The 14,118-nt window shown below is 59.2% G+C and overlaps 4 protein-coding genes across 4 annotated transcripts in view; all 4 read right to left on the bottom strand.

Moving 5' to 3' along the window:
* LSCM1_03259 (uncharacterized protein) overlaps window positions 1-2,124 on the bottom strand; it is a gene marked incomplete at both ends in the record, with an annotated part of 2,301 nt that extends 177 nt beyond the window's left edge. Inside the window, one exon of the mRNA XM_067320806.1 lies at window positions 1-2,124. This exon is cut by the window's left edge and continues 177 nt beyond it. Within this exon, the coding sequence (XP_067177416.1) occupies window positions 1-2,124 (2,124 nt within the window).
* Window positions 2,125-5,651: 3,527 nt separating this feature from the next.
* On the bottom strand, window positions 5,652-6,320 carry LSCM1_03258 (uncharacterized protein; the record flags this gene model as incomplete). Its single annotated transcript, XM_067320805.1, has 1 exon — window positions 5,652-6,320. The coding sequence occupies one exon, from the start codon at window positions 6,318-6,320 to the stop codon at window positions 5,652-5,654; it is 669 nt and encodes a 222-aa protein (XP_067177415.1).
* Window positions 6,321-7,129: 809 nt separating this feature from the next.
* Window positions 7,130-7,795, bottom strand: LSCM1_03257 (uncharacterized protein; the record flags this gene model as incomplete). Its single annotated transcript, XM_067320804.1, has 1 exon — window positions 7,130-7,795. The coding sequence occupies one exon, from the start codon at window positions 7,793-7,795 to the stop codon at window positions 7,130-7,132; it is 666 nt and encodes a 221-aa protein (XP_067177414.1).
* Window positions 7,796-10,441: 2,646 nt separating this feature from the next.
* On the bottom strand, window positions 10,442-11,557 carry LSCM1_03256 (uncharacterized protein; the record flags this gene model as incomplete). Its single annotated transcript, XM_067320803.1, has 1 exon — window positions 10,442-11,557. The coding sequence occupies one exon, from the start codon at window positions 11,555-11,557 to the stop codon at window positions 10,442-10,444; it is 1,116 nt and encodes a 371-aa protein (XP_067177413.1).
* Between the last annotated feature and the right edge of the window lie 2,561 nt (window positions 11,558-14,118).

Raw genomic sequence — 14,118 nt, 5'->3', positions numbered from 1 at the left:
CAGCGTCCTGAGCACATCAGCCTCCTCTAGGCGCACGGCCGCTGCGATATCCTTGATGGTGGTTCGCCGCGTCAGCGCAGCCACTTCAGCTGTCGGTAAGGTGCCCGTCGTGAACTGCATGGCTGCGCTGAGGTCTGGCACTGCCTTCCTGGTTAAAGACGAAGGGGCCTTTGCCGCAAGTGGTAACGTGCTGTGCGAAGAGAGTAGTCGCGCATCTCCGCTGTCGTCCTCGTCTCTCTCGAGCTCCGTTTTCGCGTCAACGCGGGAGCGCTTGCGAGTCGCTCGCGGCGCTCTCGCACGCTGATCGTGCCAAGTCACTGCGTCGCTGGGGCGACAGCCACCGGCACTTGGCTCCCCGGCCACCGTCCTGTCGCCCGCTCCAAGCACGACGACCTCCACTACCTCAGAATTCCCGTCGAGAGAGAGAGGCGCACTCCTGCCTGATGTGTGACTGCCTCGCGGCTCCGCCGGCCCGCCGCCTCCCGCCCCTTGCTCGTCAGCCTTGTCCATGTCCTCGACGACTACCGCAGCGGCCCGCCGCATCGCGTTCAGTACCTCCTTCATCCAGCGCACGATAGCGCGGCGCCAAAAGTGCTGATATGCGACAGCACCCAAGTCGGAGAGGGGCTTCTCCGGGGTACCCGTCTGCTTACGGCGGTAGGCGAGCTCGTAGCTTGCCGCAATCATGAACTGGCCAAGATGGCGAAGCACCTGAGGCGGAGACGGGGAAGCAGCGGGTGCACCATCCTGCGGCGCTGTCGGCCTTCGGGGCCTGGCGCAGCGCCCAAAGCACGGCAAGGTCGCAATACAGGCCAGGTTGTACTCGCTCACATGCTTTTCCCACGTGAAGAATCCGGCGAAGTACATGGCAGAGGGGTCTGAGACATAGTCGGGGAAGTAGCGGTGGTGCAGGCACACCACGTAGAAGTAATAACTGTGCACGTCGTGCCCTGCGAGCTTGTTCTCGAGAAATGACTTGCCAATGAGGAAGAGGTGGCGGCAATAGGTGACGTGCTGACTGCCGTTGATCTTGAAGAGGGAAAAGCCACGCACCTCGTCGCGGTACACCTCCTCCCCCGGTGGACGCAGCCGGCCTGTGCGGTAGGCGCGTGTCTCGTACCGCATCTGTGCGTAGGTCGAGTAAATGCGGAGTGAGAAAGGGCACAGAAATGCATCCCGAATGAAAGGCTGCGGCGACGCCTCGGTCGATGAGCCGCTGGAGGTGTTGGCGCCTTCGCCAGCTGAAGGGGGAGCAGGGGCCAAGGTGGTCGATGGACGGGTCGCCTCCGCCCACGGGAGCATCGGGTCATACTCGCTGTTCAGCAGGCCGAACGGCGCATAGTACCACGGGGCAAACACGTACGTGTTCAGGTACACAAAGTACCGCACAGTGGTCGGGGTGCGGCAGTCTCGCAGGAGCCGCTCCTCAAGGTAGTCAAGCTGACGTCGGGCGCGCTGGGTGCGGGCCATGCCAGGGGTCACCTCTACGTACACGTCGCTTAGCCACGGGCGGTGCAGCACCTGGGAAAGACTCACCACATCTTCGGTCAGCCCATACGGTATCGCCGCCGCGTCGGTCGTCGTTGTAGCGCTGCCTGTGTCCTCAGCGGTGTGCCCAAACGTGGACTGCGCGACGGTCGTCTTCACGTAGACGTTGTCGACATGAAACCACGAGCTGAGTCGATGGTCAGCCTCTTTGAAGCGCACGAAGGCGTACAGAGACTCGCTGATCTTGCAGTCCTTTGACTCCGCTGCCGTTTCTTCAGCCACCGCAGCAGCGGCTGAAGTGACAGCACGATGACTCTGAGGCGAACACGTTTCCGGCGTGGAAGAAACGCCGCTGGGCGGAGAAGCGCTCGGGGTCGACGCGCTTGCGGCGGCCGCAGACGCATTCGTGAGCGATGGCGGCTGCCATAGCAGCCGCACCTCCAGTATCACGCCAGGTACGACCACTTCCCTTGGCGTACCCTGACCTGCTGCCGCCCCGCCGCCATAGCCCCCGAGACCAGATGTGCTGCTGCTGTTGCCTGCTCCCCCTCCCTTTCGATGCAGCAGGGATGGGTAGAACAGGGTGGGTACAGCAACTAAGCAGTTTACCTCAGGGTTGACAGAGCCTCGCGCCATAAGGACGCCAGAGAATGTGAAGGAAGGAGTAGCGCACCTCCCTGCTACTTGTGTGTGTGTGTGTGCGTGTGCGTGCGTGCGCGCGAGTGGGAATGTGTGGCAGAGGCGGAAAGAGGGGTGAAGCAGAGGGCAGACGTGCCAACGGAAACGAAGAAAGGGAAAGGAGATAAGCTCGCGTGGACGACATGCACACGAGACGAAGGCGCCGCACACGTCAGTCCATGCAGTATCGACACCTTTGAAGTGTGTATCGCTGCGCGCGAATATGAAGCGCAGCAATGCAAAGTCTTCTCCTCCATCCGAGAGAGGTGCGAGATGGTAAAGAGAGTTTTCACCACCTCCTCCACCGCCATCTCTCCCCTTCCTCTATTCATGCGCTCACCACGGTAGCCCCCCGCCGGCCCGATGGCGCACTTGAGTTCGCGAAGCGAGGCGATGCCAACTAGCTCGCCGGAGGGGGGCCAGTGTACAGGAGTGATTTGAGAGCCACGCAGAGATCTCACGTACCTCCACACACTAACGCCGGTGTCCGCGGAAAGAGAAAAGAGTCACGCGCCCTTAGGGCGCCGTAGGGAAGGCTGCGCGCGATACTCAATGACGTCACAAGCACACACACAGACACACACTTAGACATACGCACACACTCGCTGCGATGCCGAGACACTACCTCTCTTCTCTGCCAAGTACCGTCGTCAAATAATGCCCTTCCACATTGCCGTTAGAGATATAGATATAGATTTTTTTTCGTCTTCTTAAGTGTGTCGTGTGCACGTCCATCACTTTCTCCGTACCTCACAGCGCCACTTTCTGTGCGCTGTTTTTTTCTTTTTGATTGGGTAAAGAGCGCAGGGGTGGTGGTGGAGGGGAGGGCACGAGCCCACAGCGGGAGAACAAAGAGAGGCGGGCGAGACTCGGGAAAAAAAAGAAAAAGAGGGCAGCGCTGCGACGAAGGCGGCACGACATATTCACAAGCGCCCATCATGGCTGACAGGCGCGGAAGAGAGACGTTACTTCTCGCCTGCTATCCCCTCCCCCTCACTCTCTGCTTCCCTCCCTTCATACGCTGCCCGTGTTGGCGTGTGCGCCACTGGTTCTCTGTATGTGCGTGGGCATCGGGGCACTTTTTGTTGTTTCACTGGAGGGCACCCGTGCTGGGTCTTCCCGGCTGAGAGCCTCACACCACCACCACACCTTTTTCACGGTTCACCGTCCCCTTCTACACAGTCACCGGGACTATTGCCACGCCTGACTAACACTATACGCACGCATACGCACTGCGCTTCACGCGCGCATGCGTGTCGGTCTGTGCTTTTGTGGCTCTCCTCCCTCAGGTCTCACAGTTCCTTTCTACACACACACACACACACAAACGTCTCGCTCCTTTTGCCGGAATCGCGATCGATGCGTGCCCCTCTCTGCGCCTCGGCTACTGCGCAGAAGGGGGTGTGCGCATACCCCTCTGCCTCCTCCTCCGCGCATAGACAGCTCAGTGAGCGCCTGGGCCAGCAGAGAGAGGGGAGAAGCGAAAATGAAGGACGAGCCGCAGCACACACACACACTTAGCAGAGAGACGGAGCTGGGGGAGGGGGGGATAGATGAAGCGGAAAGGGCATAAGTGCCACACGTGGAGGTTTTCATTCAAAGGCCGAAAGAAGACGCTCACCCTTCATGGACAGCCACGCATACGCACAATGAGATCGACACACCGAAACGCTTGTTCGAGCGAGCGCACATATGGCGAGGTCAACGCATCTTCACCCCCGAAATGCATACGCATGCGCTCGGCTTCTCTTTTTTCGCTTCGTTTGGGTGCGGCCACCGCTCTTTAAAGTTCATGGAGAAGGGGAGAGGAAGAGGCATATAGACACAGCAACCAGAAAGACAGAAATGAGTCCGTAATACATATATATATATATGTGTAAAGAAAATGGAGACTGCGTGTGTATGTGTGTTGAGCGTGTGTGCGTGTATGATGTGCCGAGGAGGAAAGCAAAGGAAGGCGGGGAAGGGCAGAAGCGCAAGCGCAAAGACGCGACAGCCCGGCGCACTAAGAAAAGGATTCCTTCACAATAGCCCTTCACACCCCTTCTTTTCCTTGCGCTGTCGGCTTACCTTTTCGAGGAAGTGGCGCACGCCTTCACGGTCGTCATGGGAAGCGCCATCACTTATCTGGGCCTGCATCTGTGTGTGTCTGTGTGTGTGTGTTCTCAGGAGCATGCACCGATAGACGCACAACACACACATACAGACGTGTGTACACACCACCTGGAGACACTACCACCACCACCTTCACTAAACGAATCGCACGCACAAAGGGAGGGTGAAGAGAGGCGACTGGGCATGCACGTGCATGCAAGGTGTGGATGTGACAAGGGATCAGCTTTCTGCTTCGTATATTGCTGAAGGGACACAGTCATGGTCACGCCTCTCCCTCTCTCATCGTCTCGCTATTGCACCTCGATCCCCTCCTCCTTTCCCGTTCCTCGTTATTTTTCGTCGTTCACACTTTACACACACACGCACACACCTTCGCCTATCGCCCCGCACTCTCTCCTTCCTGCCCGCCCTTGGCGTCCGCCATTATGACCGCCGCCATTGCCTCTCCCTGCGCCTCCACCTCCATCTCCGACCATATGCGCATGGGCACTCGGTGAGAGGAAGCTTTCATGCGGAGTGGGTCCCACCACAAGTCCGTCGTCGCCGGCCTCGACCGTGTGTTTTCCTCGGGGTCAAAGGTGCCACACGTCGACATCGAGCACGTACGCACACCTGCATGCTGATGTAGAGACAGGTGCGCCCATGCAGAGAAGTAAACAGAGAGGCCGATAGAGAGAGAGACAGTGGGAGAGGAGGAGAGAAGGGGAAGTGCGAAAGCAAGGACACGGAGAAAGCGCTGTGAGAGCACGCAAGACACATCGCCTGGGAGCCGTGGCGGAGGAGTCTCCACGCGAGAGGAGGAAAGGGAAAATAAAGATAAAAGCCACCGAGAGACAGGCATGCACATACACACACATGAAAGCGCCATGGGTGGGAGAAGAGAGCGGAGCCCTGCGAAAGAAGCGGCGAGGTGGTGAGCATCACAAGGCGAAGGGTACGAGGGAGGGTGGGGGTGGGGAGAAAGAGAAAGGGGAAGGAAGAGGAGGCAGGCACAACAACAGGGAAGAAGATGGAGTGCCCAGTGAGAAAAAGGCGCTGATAGTGGTATACTGGTGGCAGAGAGCACACACACGCACACGCACACACATGCTAGCGGCTGTGCTATTGCACTACTTGTGAGTTACCAACAGAAACATGAGCCACCTCTGTGTGTTGTCACCGCCACTTCAGCATCTGCGCCTTCTCTCGCTACCCCATTGCCCACCCCCATCCCTTCCCTCCCCTTCGCCCTCAGTAACGCGCCCCCACCCTACTCGCCGTTTCGCAATCACTTCCTTCCTTCCACTGCCTCCTTACCTTGTCCCTTGTGCGCTGTGATCGTTAGCATCGTTGTCCCCCTCTGTCGCGCACCAACTCGGGCGGTGTCCTCTTTACTTAATCTTGTTCCAGTTGAGATACGTGGCAACGCCACCGGACACGCACGTGAGGGTGCCCGCAGTGATGGCGGACGGGCGCCACACGCTCCTCAGGTAGCCGACGGCGGCCATCGTCACGAGCACATCCGAGGCGTCCTTCGTGAGGCTAATGACGGCAGCCTTGGCCTCCTTTTTGCTCGTGGAGACATCAGACACGCGCTTCTGCAGGGCAGCGCGGAGCGCGATGAGGTCCAGCACGGCAGCAAGGAAGAAGCCCCAGAACTGCGCGATCTTGGAGTACTTCGTGATGCACTTGGCGTTCGCTTGGATCAGCTTGTGTTTGGCCATGAAGGCGGCGTTATCGCCCATGATGTAGAGGGAGTTGCACATGGTGCGAACGAACTCGATGAGCTTCTTGCACTCCGTCCCAGCGACGCCCTTCGTCATGACGCCGTCGGCGATCTTCTGCATCTTCGGCACATCGCCCACGAACTTGCCCATGCGCATCAAGGAGCGAGCGCCGCCGATGGAGTTGCCGATGTCCCCGTACGCCTTGGCACGGGAATCCTGGCTGCTCGCCGCGACGGCTGCCAGAATCTTGAAGAAGCCGGAGAAGAACTTGTAGATCTTGTCTCGGCCATCGGTCTGAGCAAGCAGCTTGATCAGCTTCTCAAAGTCGCTCATGGTGAATGATGAGATGGGTGATGGTAAGAGAGAGAGACAAGGGAAACCTTTTTTTCTTGGTGTAGCTTGTATGTATGAAGAGCTCGTTCAATGCTTTTGCTGAAGGGAAGGGCCCGAGAGAGTGAGAGTGAGAGACGGACGATAATGAAGGCGTACCGCGTGCACGGGGGGGAGGTGTTGGCAAGCAAGGTGGCTGGGCTATGAAGCATACGTCCTGACGGACGAAGAAGTAGCCACGGTTCCTGGCTCGCGGCAGAGAGTTGCTGACTCGCGATGGAGTCCGTGGAAGAGGAGGGGGTAGAGCGAAAGCTGGGGGGAGGGGGGAGATCGGTACTCCATTGCTGTCTTGCTGGCTTGGGAACTGCGTTTGCGTCCGTGCAGTGCAATGGATGAGGCCATCCATCGCTGTTGGCGTGACTTCCCTCCAACGCGAACAATTGAAAGCGAAAGGCAAACGATGCGCGGGCTCCGGTGGAGAGACCTCCCGTGGCATCACCACACATGCACTACGGCATATAAAGAACAGAGACGGAAGTGCATCAGTCACCAATCGGGGGGATAGGGGGGAGAGGAGGGTCAGCGAAAGAAATCCGAAGAGACGAAAATATGCACGCGCACGCGCCCGTGAGGGGGAGATGTACAGAGAGAGAGGGGCGGGTAAGAAGAAAAGGGGCCAGAGAGGTGTTCGGCGGAGGGACAGAGAGAGCGCGCGCCGAGCGAGAAAGGCGGAGACACACGCGCGCGCGACAAGAAAAAGGCAAACATACTCACGCTTCGCGTTTGTTGCGATGGTGTCGCGACGGTGGCGACTAGGCCCCATCCTGCCAACTCAGGTACATGGAAAGCCCACCAGAAAGGCACCTCAAGGCACCGTCGGCACGCGGACTCAGCTGACATACGCTGCCTGCGTATCTACAGACAGACAATGTCAGCACTGCGTCTAGCGCGTCGCGCGTCGCGCCGAAAGCAGCAATCCTGCACGCCCGCAGAGCCGCCTGCGGGTCGTACTCACGCTTTCGCGCGGCGTCACAGAACTCAAATAGGTTGAACACCGTGCCCAAGAGGTGACAGCAGAGCCGCATCGCCACGGAGCAGCTCTGCAGCCGCGCCACATCGACGCCCTCACTCACCAACCCCTTGCGAGTGATGAGCAGGGCGTAGTCACTTACGGCGTAGATAAAATCGAAGATGACCTTCGAAAACTCCACGAACTTCTTGCGCTCCGTCCACATGAAGCCGTGCGCAGCGAACAGCTCGAGGAGAGAGCGCATCTTGAGCGTGAGAGCCAAAGAACGGCTGACACGCAGAAGCGAACGTACCTCGGTGAGTTGTTTAGCCGAGTAGCCATAACGCTCTTGCCGCGGAGACTTCGCCGCGCTCAAGATTGTGAAGACGCCAACCATGAACTTTGCAAGCTTGTCGACGCTGTCGGTGCGCTCCAACGTGCGCGACGCGCAGAGAAGTGCCTTCGACATCTCTTGCGATGCGTTGTTGCTTCTCTTTGTCGAAGATGCGCTCTGCTGTTTTCTCGCGATATCTGCTGTCCGGGCCGCTGATGCGCTTCCACACTCTCTCGCCTCGGTGTTGAAAGAGGAGGAAGGAGGTGTGTGTGTATGCAGCCTCCACACGCACAGTGAAGCAGACACACACACACACACGCACGCACACAGGTAAAAGCAAAAATTTTGCGGGATTTGGGGAGGGCGGTCGGTTGAGCTGTCCCCTTCCTCTGGACTCGTGATGCCGAAAGTCAGTCGCGAAGCAAAGATGATCTCCTGCAACCACTTGCACACCTCTCCCGGGCTATCGGTCTGCGTTAGCTCTTGTGCTTTATGCGTGCGTGTCTGCTCTTGCCGACTCGCGCTGTCTCACGAACGGAGACAACGAGAGAGAATAATTTAGTGTAGCGTTGTGAACTGTAAGGCACACACACAGATACGCACCTCGTATATGCACACAGCGATGGAGGGAAGGGGAGTGAAAGCCGGCGTAAAAACACGGAGACGGCAGAGGGCGTGGAATAATTCGCACAGACGAGATGGATGCAGTCGAGAACGAGCCGATAGAGCGACGAGCGGACGCCAGCAGGAGAGAAAAGGGGAGGGGTGGGACGGAGGAAGGGGTTCTGTTTGACGGTGGAGGCTTACGCGCGATCGCGAGTGTGTGTGTGTGTGTGTGTGTGTGGAAAAGAGAAGCGGAAAGGAAGGCGGCCAAAGGCTCTCTTGAGTAAGGAGGAAGTCACGAGGAAGGAGGGGGGCGGGAGGACGAGTGAGAGAGGCACGCGGTGGTCGGCTGCACCCCCTCCCCTCCTCTGCTGAAGGCAATGGCCGCGGAATTATGGAGACGAGGAGGAATACGCACTCACCGAAGGCCGGACGAGACCAGTTGTGTGACAAAATTGCTTTACCGTTGCGTTGCTACGACGTCGAAGGAGATGGGGGTGTGCCTGTGGAAGGGGTAGGGGATGGAGGGAACGGATGTCTCTTTGAGTGGGACAAGCTCTACCGGTGCGGCAGCAGCGCGAAGAAAACAGAGAAGCGGTGAGTACAGAGAGAGAGGGGGGAAGAGAAGGGCGATGAGAGACAGCGCCGGTATCACTTGACCATCTGAGTAGCAGGCTGCCTGACAGAAGCCGAAGCCGCAGCAGCAGCAGCAGCACCGGTGCGTGGAGGGCCCCCCTGCTGTGGCGCAGCAAGAGCAGCAGAAAAGCTCCTCCTCAGCGAATACGCACACACATGCACATATATACCGCCTCAGGCCATCGTCAAGGGCAAGAGCAGCAGAGGCGCCCATCAAGTGAGGCAGCGGAAGAATGTTCAACGACCATATCTCCGCTTTACTACCATACGGCGCGAGGCTGCGCGCCGCTTTCTGTCCCCACCCCTTCGGCCCGCTTACATGCACCGGTGCGACGCAGCGGTGGACACCACACTCGCTATACCGACGCGCCGTAATTCAGCCACCGGCGCACGGCCCCTGCCTCAAGCCCTTGCCCACTCCACCACCACCACCACCTCTCCTCCCATTGCGGTCTGGTCGCACCGTTTACGTCCCCGAGAGAGGCACATACTAAAAAAAAAAGAGTGGCACGAGCGGTGAATGAGGGGAGCAAAGGAAATCAGTTTTTCGACGCTGACCGATGCACACGTCTCGTCTGCGCGGGAGGGGGAGAGGGGGAGGGCAGAGAAAAGTAAGAGGCGGTGCGAATGAGACGTACTCGCCGAGAGCCGCTGTCCAGGAGACACCGATACCAGACACACTCCACAGCAGGCGCACAAAGCGGCCTTGCATGTATGAGACACGACCTTTCTGTGCGCGCGCGCGCCGATTGTGTCGAGCATTCGCACTTTTTGGCGACTGGGCGCTAGGAACATCTGCACGAGGGGCCGACACGGGACACAACGGAGTGGTGCAGAGCTCAAGGCGACAGCAAAAACAAAGCAAGGAAACAAAACGGGAAAAGCGCGACGGTGCGTTTGGAGTCTGTGGGCGCGCACGTGTCAGTTGGCGCCATCGTCGTCGACCTCGAAGCGCCCTTGCAGAGCCCCTTACAAGCCTCATCATGGCGGAGACTGGTAGCGAGGGGGGAGGGTGATATGAGCCGAGCCTGCAGCTGCTCATACGGCACACTGCCAAAGTCACGCTCCTCCCTCACACATAGTAATACGAATGGTACTGAAAAGAGCGCAGCCACACCACGCGGTGCATAGGAGAAAAGAGGGGAGAGGACAGTGTACTCAGGCATGTGTGTGTGTGTGCGCGCCCGCACGCACGCGCGCGTCCCTATACTGCAGACTGGCGACAGCGGGTTCAGAAAAGGGGTGAACCGACCAAAGCGAAGAAGAGAAACGGCAACAATGTGCTTGCCGGTGGTGGTGGTGGTGAGGGGAGACGTGCCTCAAGGGAGAAGCGGAGGAGGAGAGCGTGAGCCTCGGCTAGTCCGCGGAGCTGTCCATTCCTTGGGAGCGCCCGCCACACGTGTACGAGCACGCTGCCTTCATGCGCTGAAGCACACGTACCCTGGCGTCCATGCGGCGTCGCACCTCACATCGGCTGGCCCTTCACACACACCCCTGCTCCCCTTTTCCACGCCCTTGCGGAGCAGCGAAATTGATGCACCGTCAGGGTGCAGACTGCACCTCTGCCAGTTCAGCGGTCAAACTCTTCACCTCATGCGCGGTGTTGTGTCGCGCGTGCGCCTCAAGTCGGTAGAAAAAGTACGGCGTCTTGTACCACTGCGGGTGCTGCGCTAAGCCGCTCAGAAAGTCAGCACGTCCCTTCAAGAAGTCGGCACGGGCGTAGTGGCTGTACTCGCGACGGATATTATCTGCGTAGCGGCGGCGGTACGTGTCCTCATCTGGGTGTCCGAGGATGCTCAGGTCCAGATCGAGAAACACATGCAGCGGGTCGTCGCGGCTCAGCTGGTGAGCACCACTAGCGGCCCCAGAGGTTGCGGATGCAGGGCCAGCTGCAGTAGAGACAGTCAGGTGCAAGGGCTGCTTCGGCTCGACAGAGAGGTGTTCCTTCGTCTTCAGGATGTACGATATCGTGGAGGTGCGCACAAACTCAGTCGCGTGTTCGTCGACCCAGAGTAGAGGCGTCTCAGAATGGAGGGAGGGGGAGTGCTGCTGGCTCATATCCTCCTGAGCGCCTCTGACATCACTCGCGGATGGCAAAGCAAACGAGTCCGCCCTGCTAGTCGGTGAAGCGGCACTCGTCGCCGCTACTGCTCCCAACGAAGAGCTGCTGGCGAGCCCACTCTCGCGTTGCATCGTCTTGAGGAACTCCGCAGCAACCAACGCACTCGCCTCCTCGTTGTCGCCGCGGGTGGGATCGTAGACAACGTCGTGAAAGAGCACAGACAGAAGCAGCACCGTGCCAGTCCACTCGTACGCTACCCTGTCCGCCTCCGTCGAGAACTTTGGCGGCCCCGACGACGAGGAGAGCTCCTCCGCCATTGCTGGCTTGTACGTACCGTGCCATCCGTGCTCCGCTTCGTACGCGACGAGGTACCCTAGCATTTCCTCCAAGTGCTCGATGGTGTGGTAGTGCCGCTGCGGCTCTGTGTAGCGGTTGTAAATGAAGCGGCGGAAGTGCTCCTCTGACATATCGCAAAGGCTGCGCGACGACGGCGTCGGTGTGTCAGTAACCTTCAGGGGAAAGAGACGGGCTACGCACTGTGCCCACGCGCGCCGCACCAGTGGGATTCGCTGATCTGTCAACGGCGCCAAGGACATGAGTTTGTCACGGTATTAGTGTGAAATGGTTTCCCCCCTCTGTGCGTGCGCGACGTCGCAGAGGTTCAAGTCGGTGCTAAACCACCCTCGCTATTTCTTAGGGTACCCCTTGGCTGGCGAGTGGAGGTAGAGGGAGGAGAGGGAGACGCAAGAGGGAAAGGGGGGAGGGAGGCAGAGATCGACGAGAGAGTGCTGGCACAGAGACCGCGACGCCCATGAACCCCAATGAGGAGGAGAAAAGGGAGCGGAAAAAAGCTGATGAAAGGGGTGACTACACGACGGGGAATTCACAGGTACGCTTGGGCACTCACGAGCGCGCGGGCAGCATCGACAACGTTGTCGCAGTTCCAGGAGATGAGAGGATGAGCAACACACACACATACACAGGCACAGGCAGACAGGCACACAAACACACAGGCAAACACAAACAGGAAAAAAGAAAGAGAGAAAGAGAGCGTATCCTGCTCAATAACGTGTGCGTCAGCGCAGACACCCGCCCACGCAGGTACACACACACACACAGCTATCAACTGCGCCGCAGCGAGGAGCTGATATGCGAAGGCGCTCCCCTGGAGGCCACATAGCGAAGTTGCACTAGTAGTAGAGGTTGCTGTAGCAATTGTAGTGGTTCAAGTACGCTGGTGACACAAACTTCTTGCTATAGTACTCCTGCGAGGTCACGTTGATGAGCTGCAGCAGGCGCTCAATGTGCGTCTTGATCACCTGCCCATCCCCGTCGGGCAGAAGCGTAAAATCGAGCCCGACGTACACCGGGAACTCCTGCTCCTCAACCTTCTTCCAATCCACGTGCACCACCTCTTCGTCATCCTCCTCCGCCCCTTGAGAGCCGCCGCCGCCAAGCATTGCGTTGACATTCCCTACGTGCACACCAGACACGTTGTGAAAGCGGCGCCACCTGCTCTTGAAGTAGGTGATCTTCTTGGTGAGGTCACCGGTTTCCAGGAACTTGATGGCGAGTAGCACACATGCCGCCATGATCTCCTTACGGTTGTGCTTGCCCACCATCCCCTGCACCACAAGTCGCTCGAAATACCAGTACGCGTACGCCGTGGTGGTCAGGTCAAGCAGGGAGTTGTCCTCGAGCGCGTAGACCAAAAGCTCGTGCTTGATCTTGCGGAGGTGTGTCAGCTTGATGTCGCGCACCTCGAGTTCGGGGTGCTGAATGTAGAAGTTGAGGTTGAGGTCCTTCTTCAAGATCTTCTTGTCGACGAACGAGATCATCGAGACGCGGTAGGAGGGAAGAGAAATCATCTTGCGGCGGCGCTCGCCACCGGTGATGTTGCCCGTGTCGAGGAAGTACGCGTTCGAGAAGGCAGGGTTGTTGCGGCACTGCTGTCGCGCGAGGACCTTACGGTAGCTTCGTATGTCCCCTTCCCCGCTTATGATGCCGCCCTTGCCGCGGCTGTGATGGTGGCGACGGTGGCGCGCGTTGGAGGAGCTGCGTGAGGTGCCACGACTACTCCGGCTGCTCCGACCATGACTGCTACGGCTTCTGCCGCGGCTGCGGCTACTAGAACTGCTGCTGCTGCTGCTGGAAGAGGAGGAGTGGCTTTGCATTCGGCTGCGGGCGCCGCTGCCGGAGCGCGTCTCCGAGGACGAGGACGAGTACAGGGAGCGTGCTTTGAGGCCTGAGTCCGAAGAGCCAGAGCTACCGCCCGCACTGGTCATCTCCGCGACGTGCCGGCGGTCAGCGTAGTTACCGGCGAGGTACTGGTCGTTCACCACGAAGTCTTGATACTCGCCCGCGACGTCGTTGCGGTCCCGTGAGTGCGAGCGAGACGACGACGAGGACAAAGACGAGCGCTTTTGGGAGGATGAGCTGGACCTGCTGCTGCTCGCGTTTGACTCGCCCCGGTACGGATGGACCACTTGGTCCTCCCTCCACAGCGATGTCACGCGTGGCTCGAACTTTGTCAAGATGGTGCACAGCGACATCGGCGTGGAGGCCGACTGCGCCCACCACTGCCGTTTTCGTCGCTTCTTGCTTCGAGCGCGACGACGACGCGAGGTGCCGTTGGAAGACGACGACGAGGACGACGAGGACAGCGACCGCGCCAGAGTGTGGCTCACGCTGGAAAGGTGCTGAGGTGTTCCGCTCCACTCCCCCTCAAAGGCACCAGGGGCCAAGCCCTTGCCAGATGCGGCCAGTGACCCTTTTTCTGCAGCGACCCCGTCGCCGCTGCCTGGGCCGCACTTTGGGGTCTGCTTCGCGTGGCTCTGCCGCGAGCCGAAAGAGTGACGGCTGGATGAGGACGAAGATGAGGACGGCGAGAGCGAGCGGCGCCGATGAATGTCACCGTAAACCCACCGCAGTCGCACTCGCTGGCCCTCCCTCTTTACAAGCTCGTGAAGCTGTAGCAGCGGCTTGCGGCCATTGTTGCCGCTGAAGCGGTGCCGGTGTCCCTGCTGCAACGGCAGATTCGACTCCCCGCCAGCCCCAGCGGTAGCACCGCCCAACGCGACACCGGATAGGTCGCCATCAACAGCGGCGGTACCGATGTTGGCAGCAGGCGCCCGGGGATCCTCCCTAGCTCCACCAG

This window comes from Leishmania martiniquensis, chromosome 28, assembly GCF_017916325.1.
Source record: "Leishmania martiniquensis isolate LSCM1 chromosome 28, whole genome shotgun sequence".
Classification (NCBI taxonomy): Eukaryota; Euglenozoa; class Kinetoplastea; order Trypanosomatida; family Trypanosomatidae; genus Leishmania; species Leishmania martiniquensis.
The sequence above is the reverse complement of the archived record's forward strand: the minus strand, read 5'-3'. Positions and strand labels throughout refer to the sequence as shown.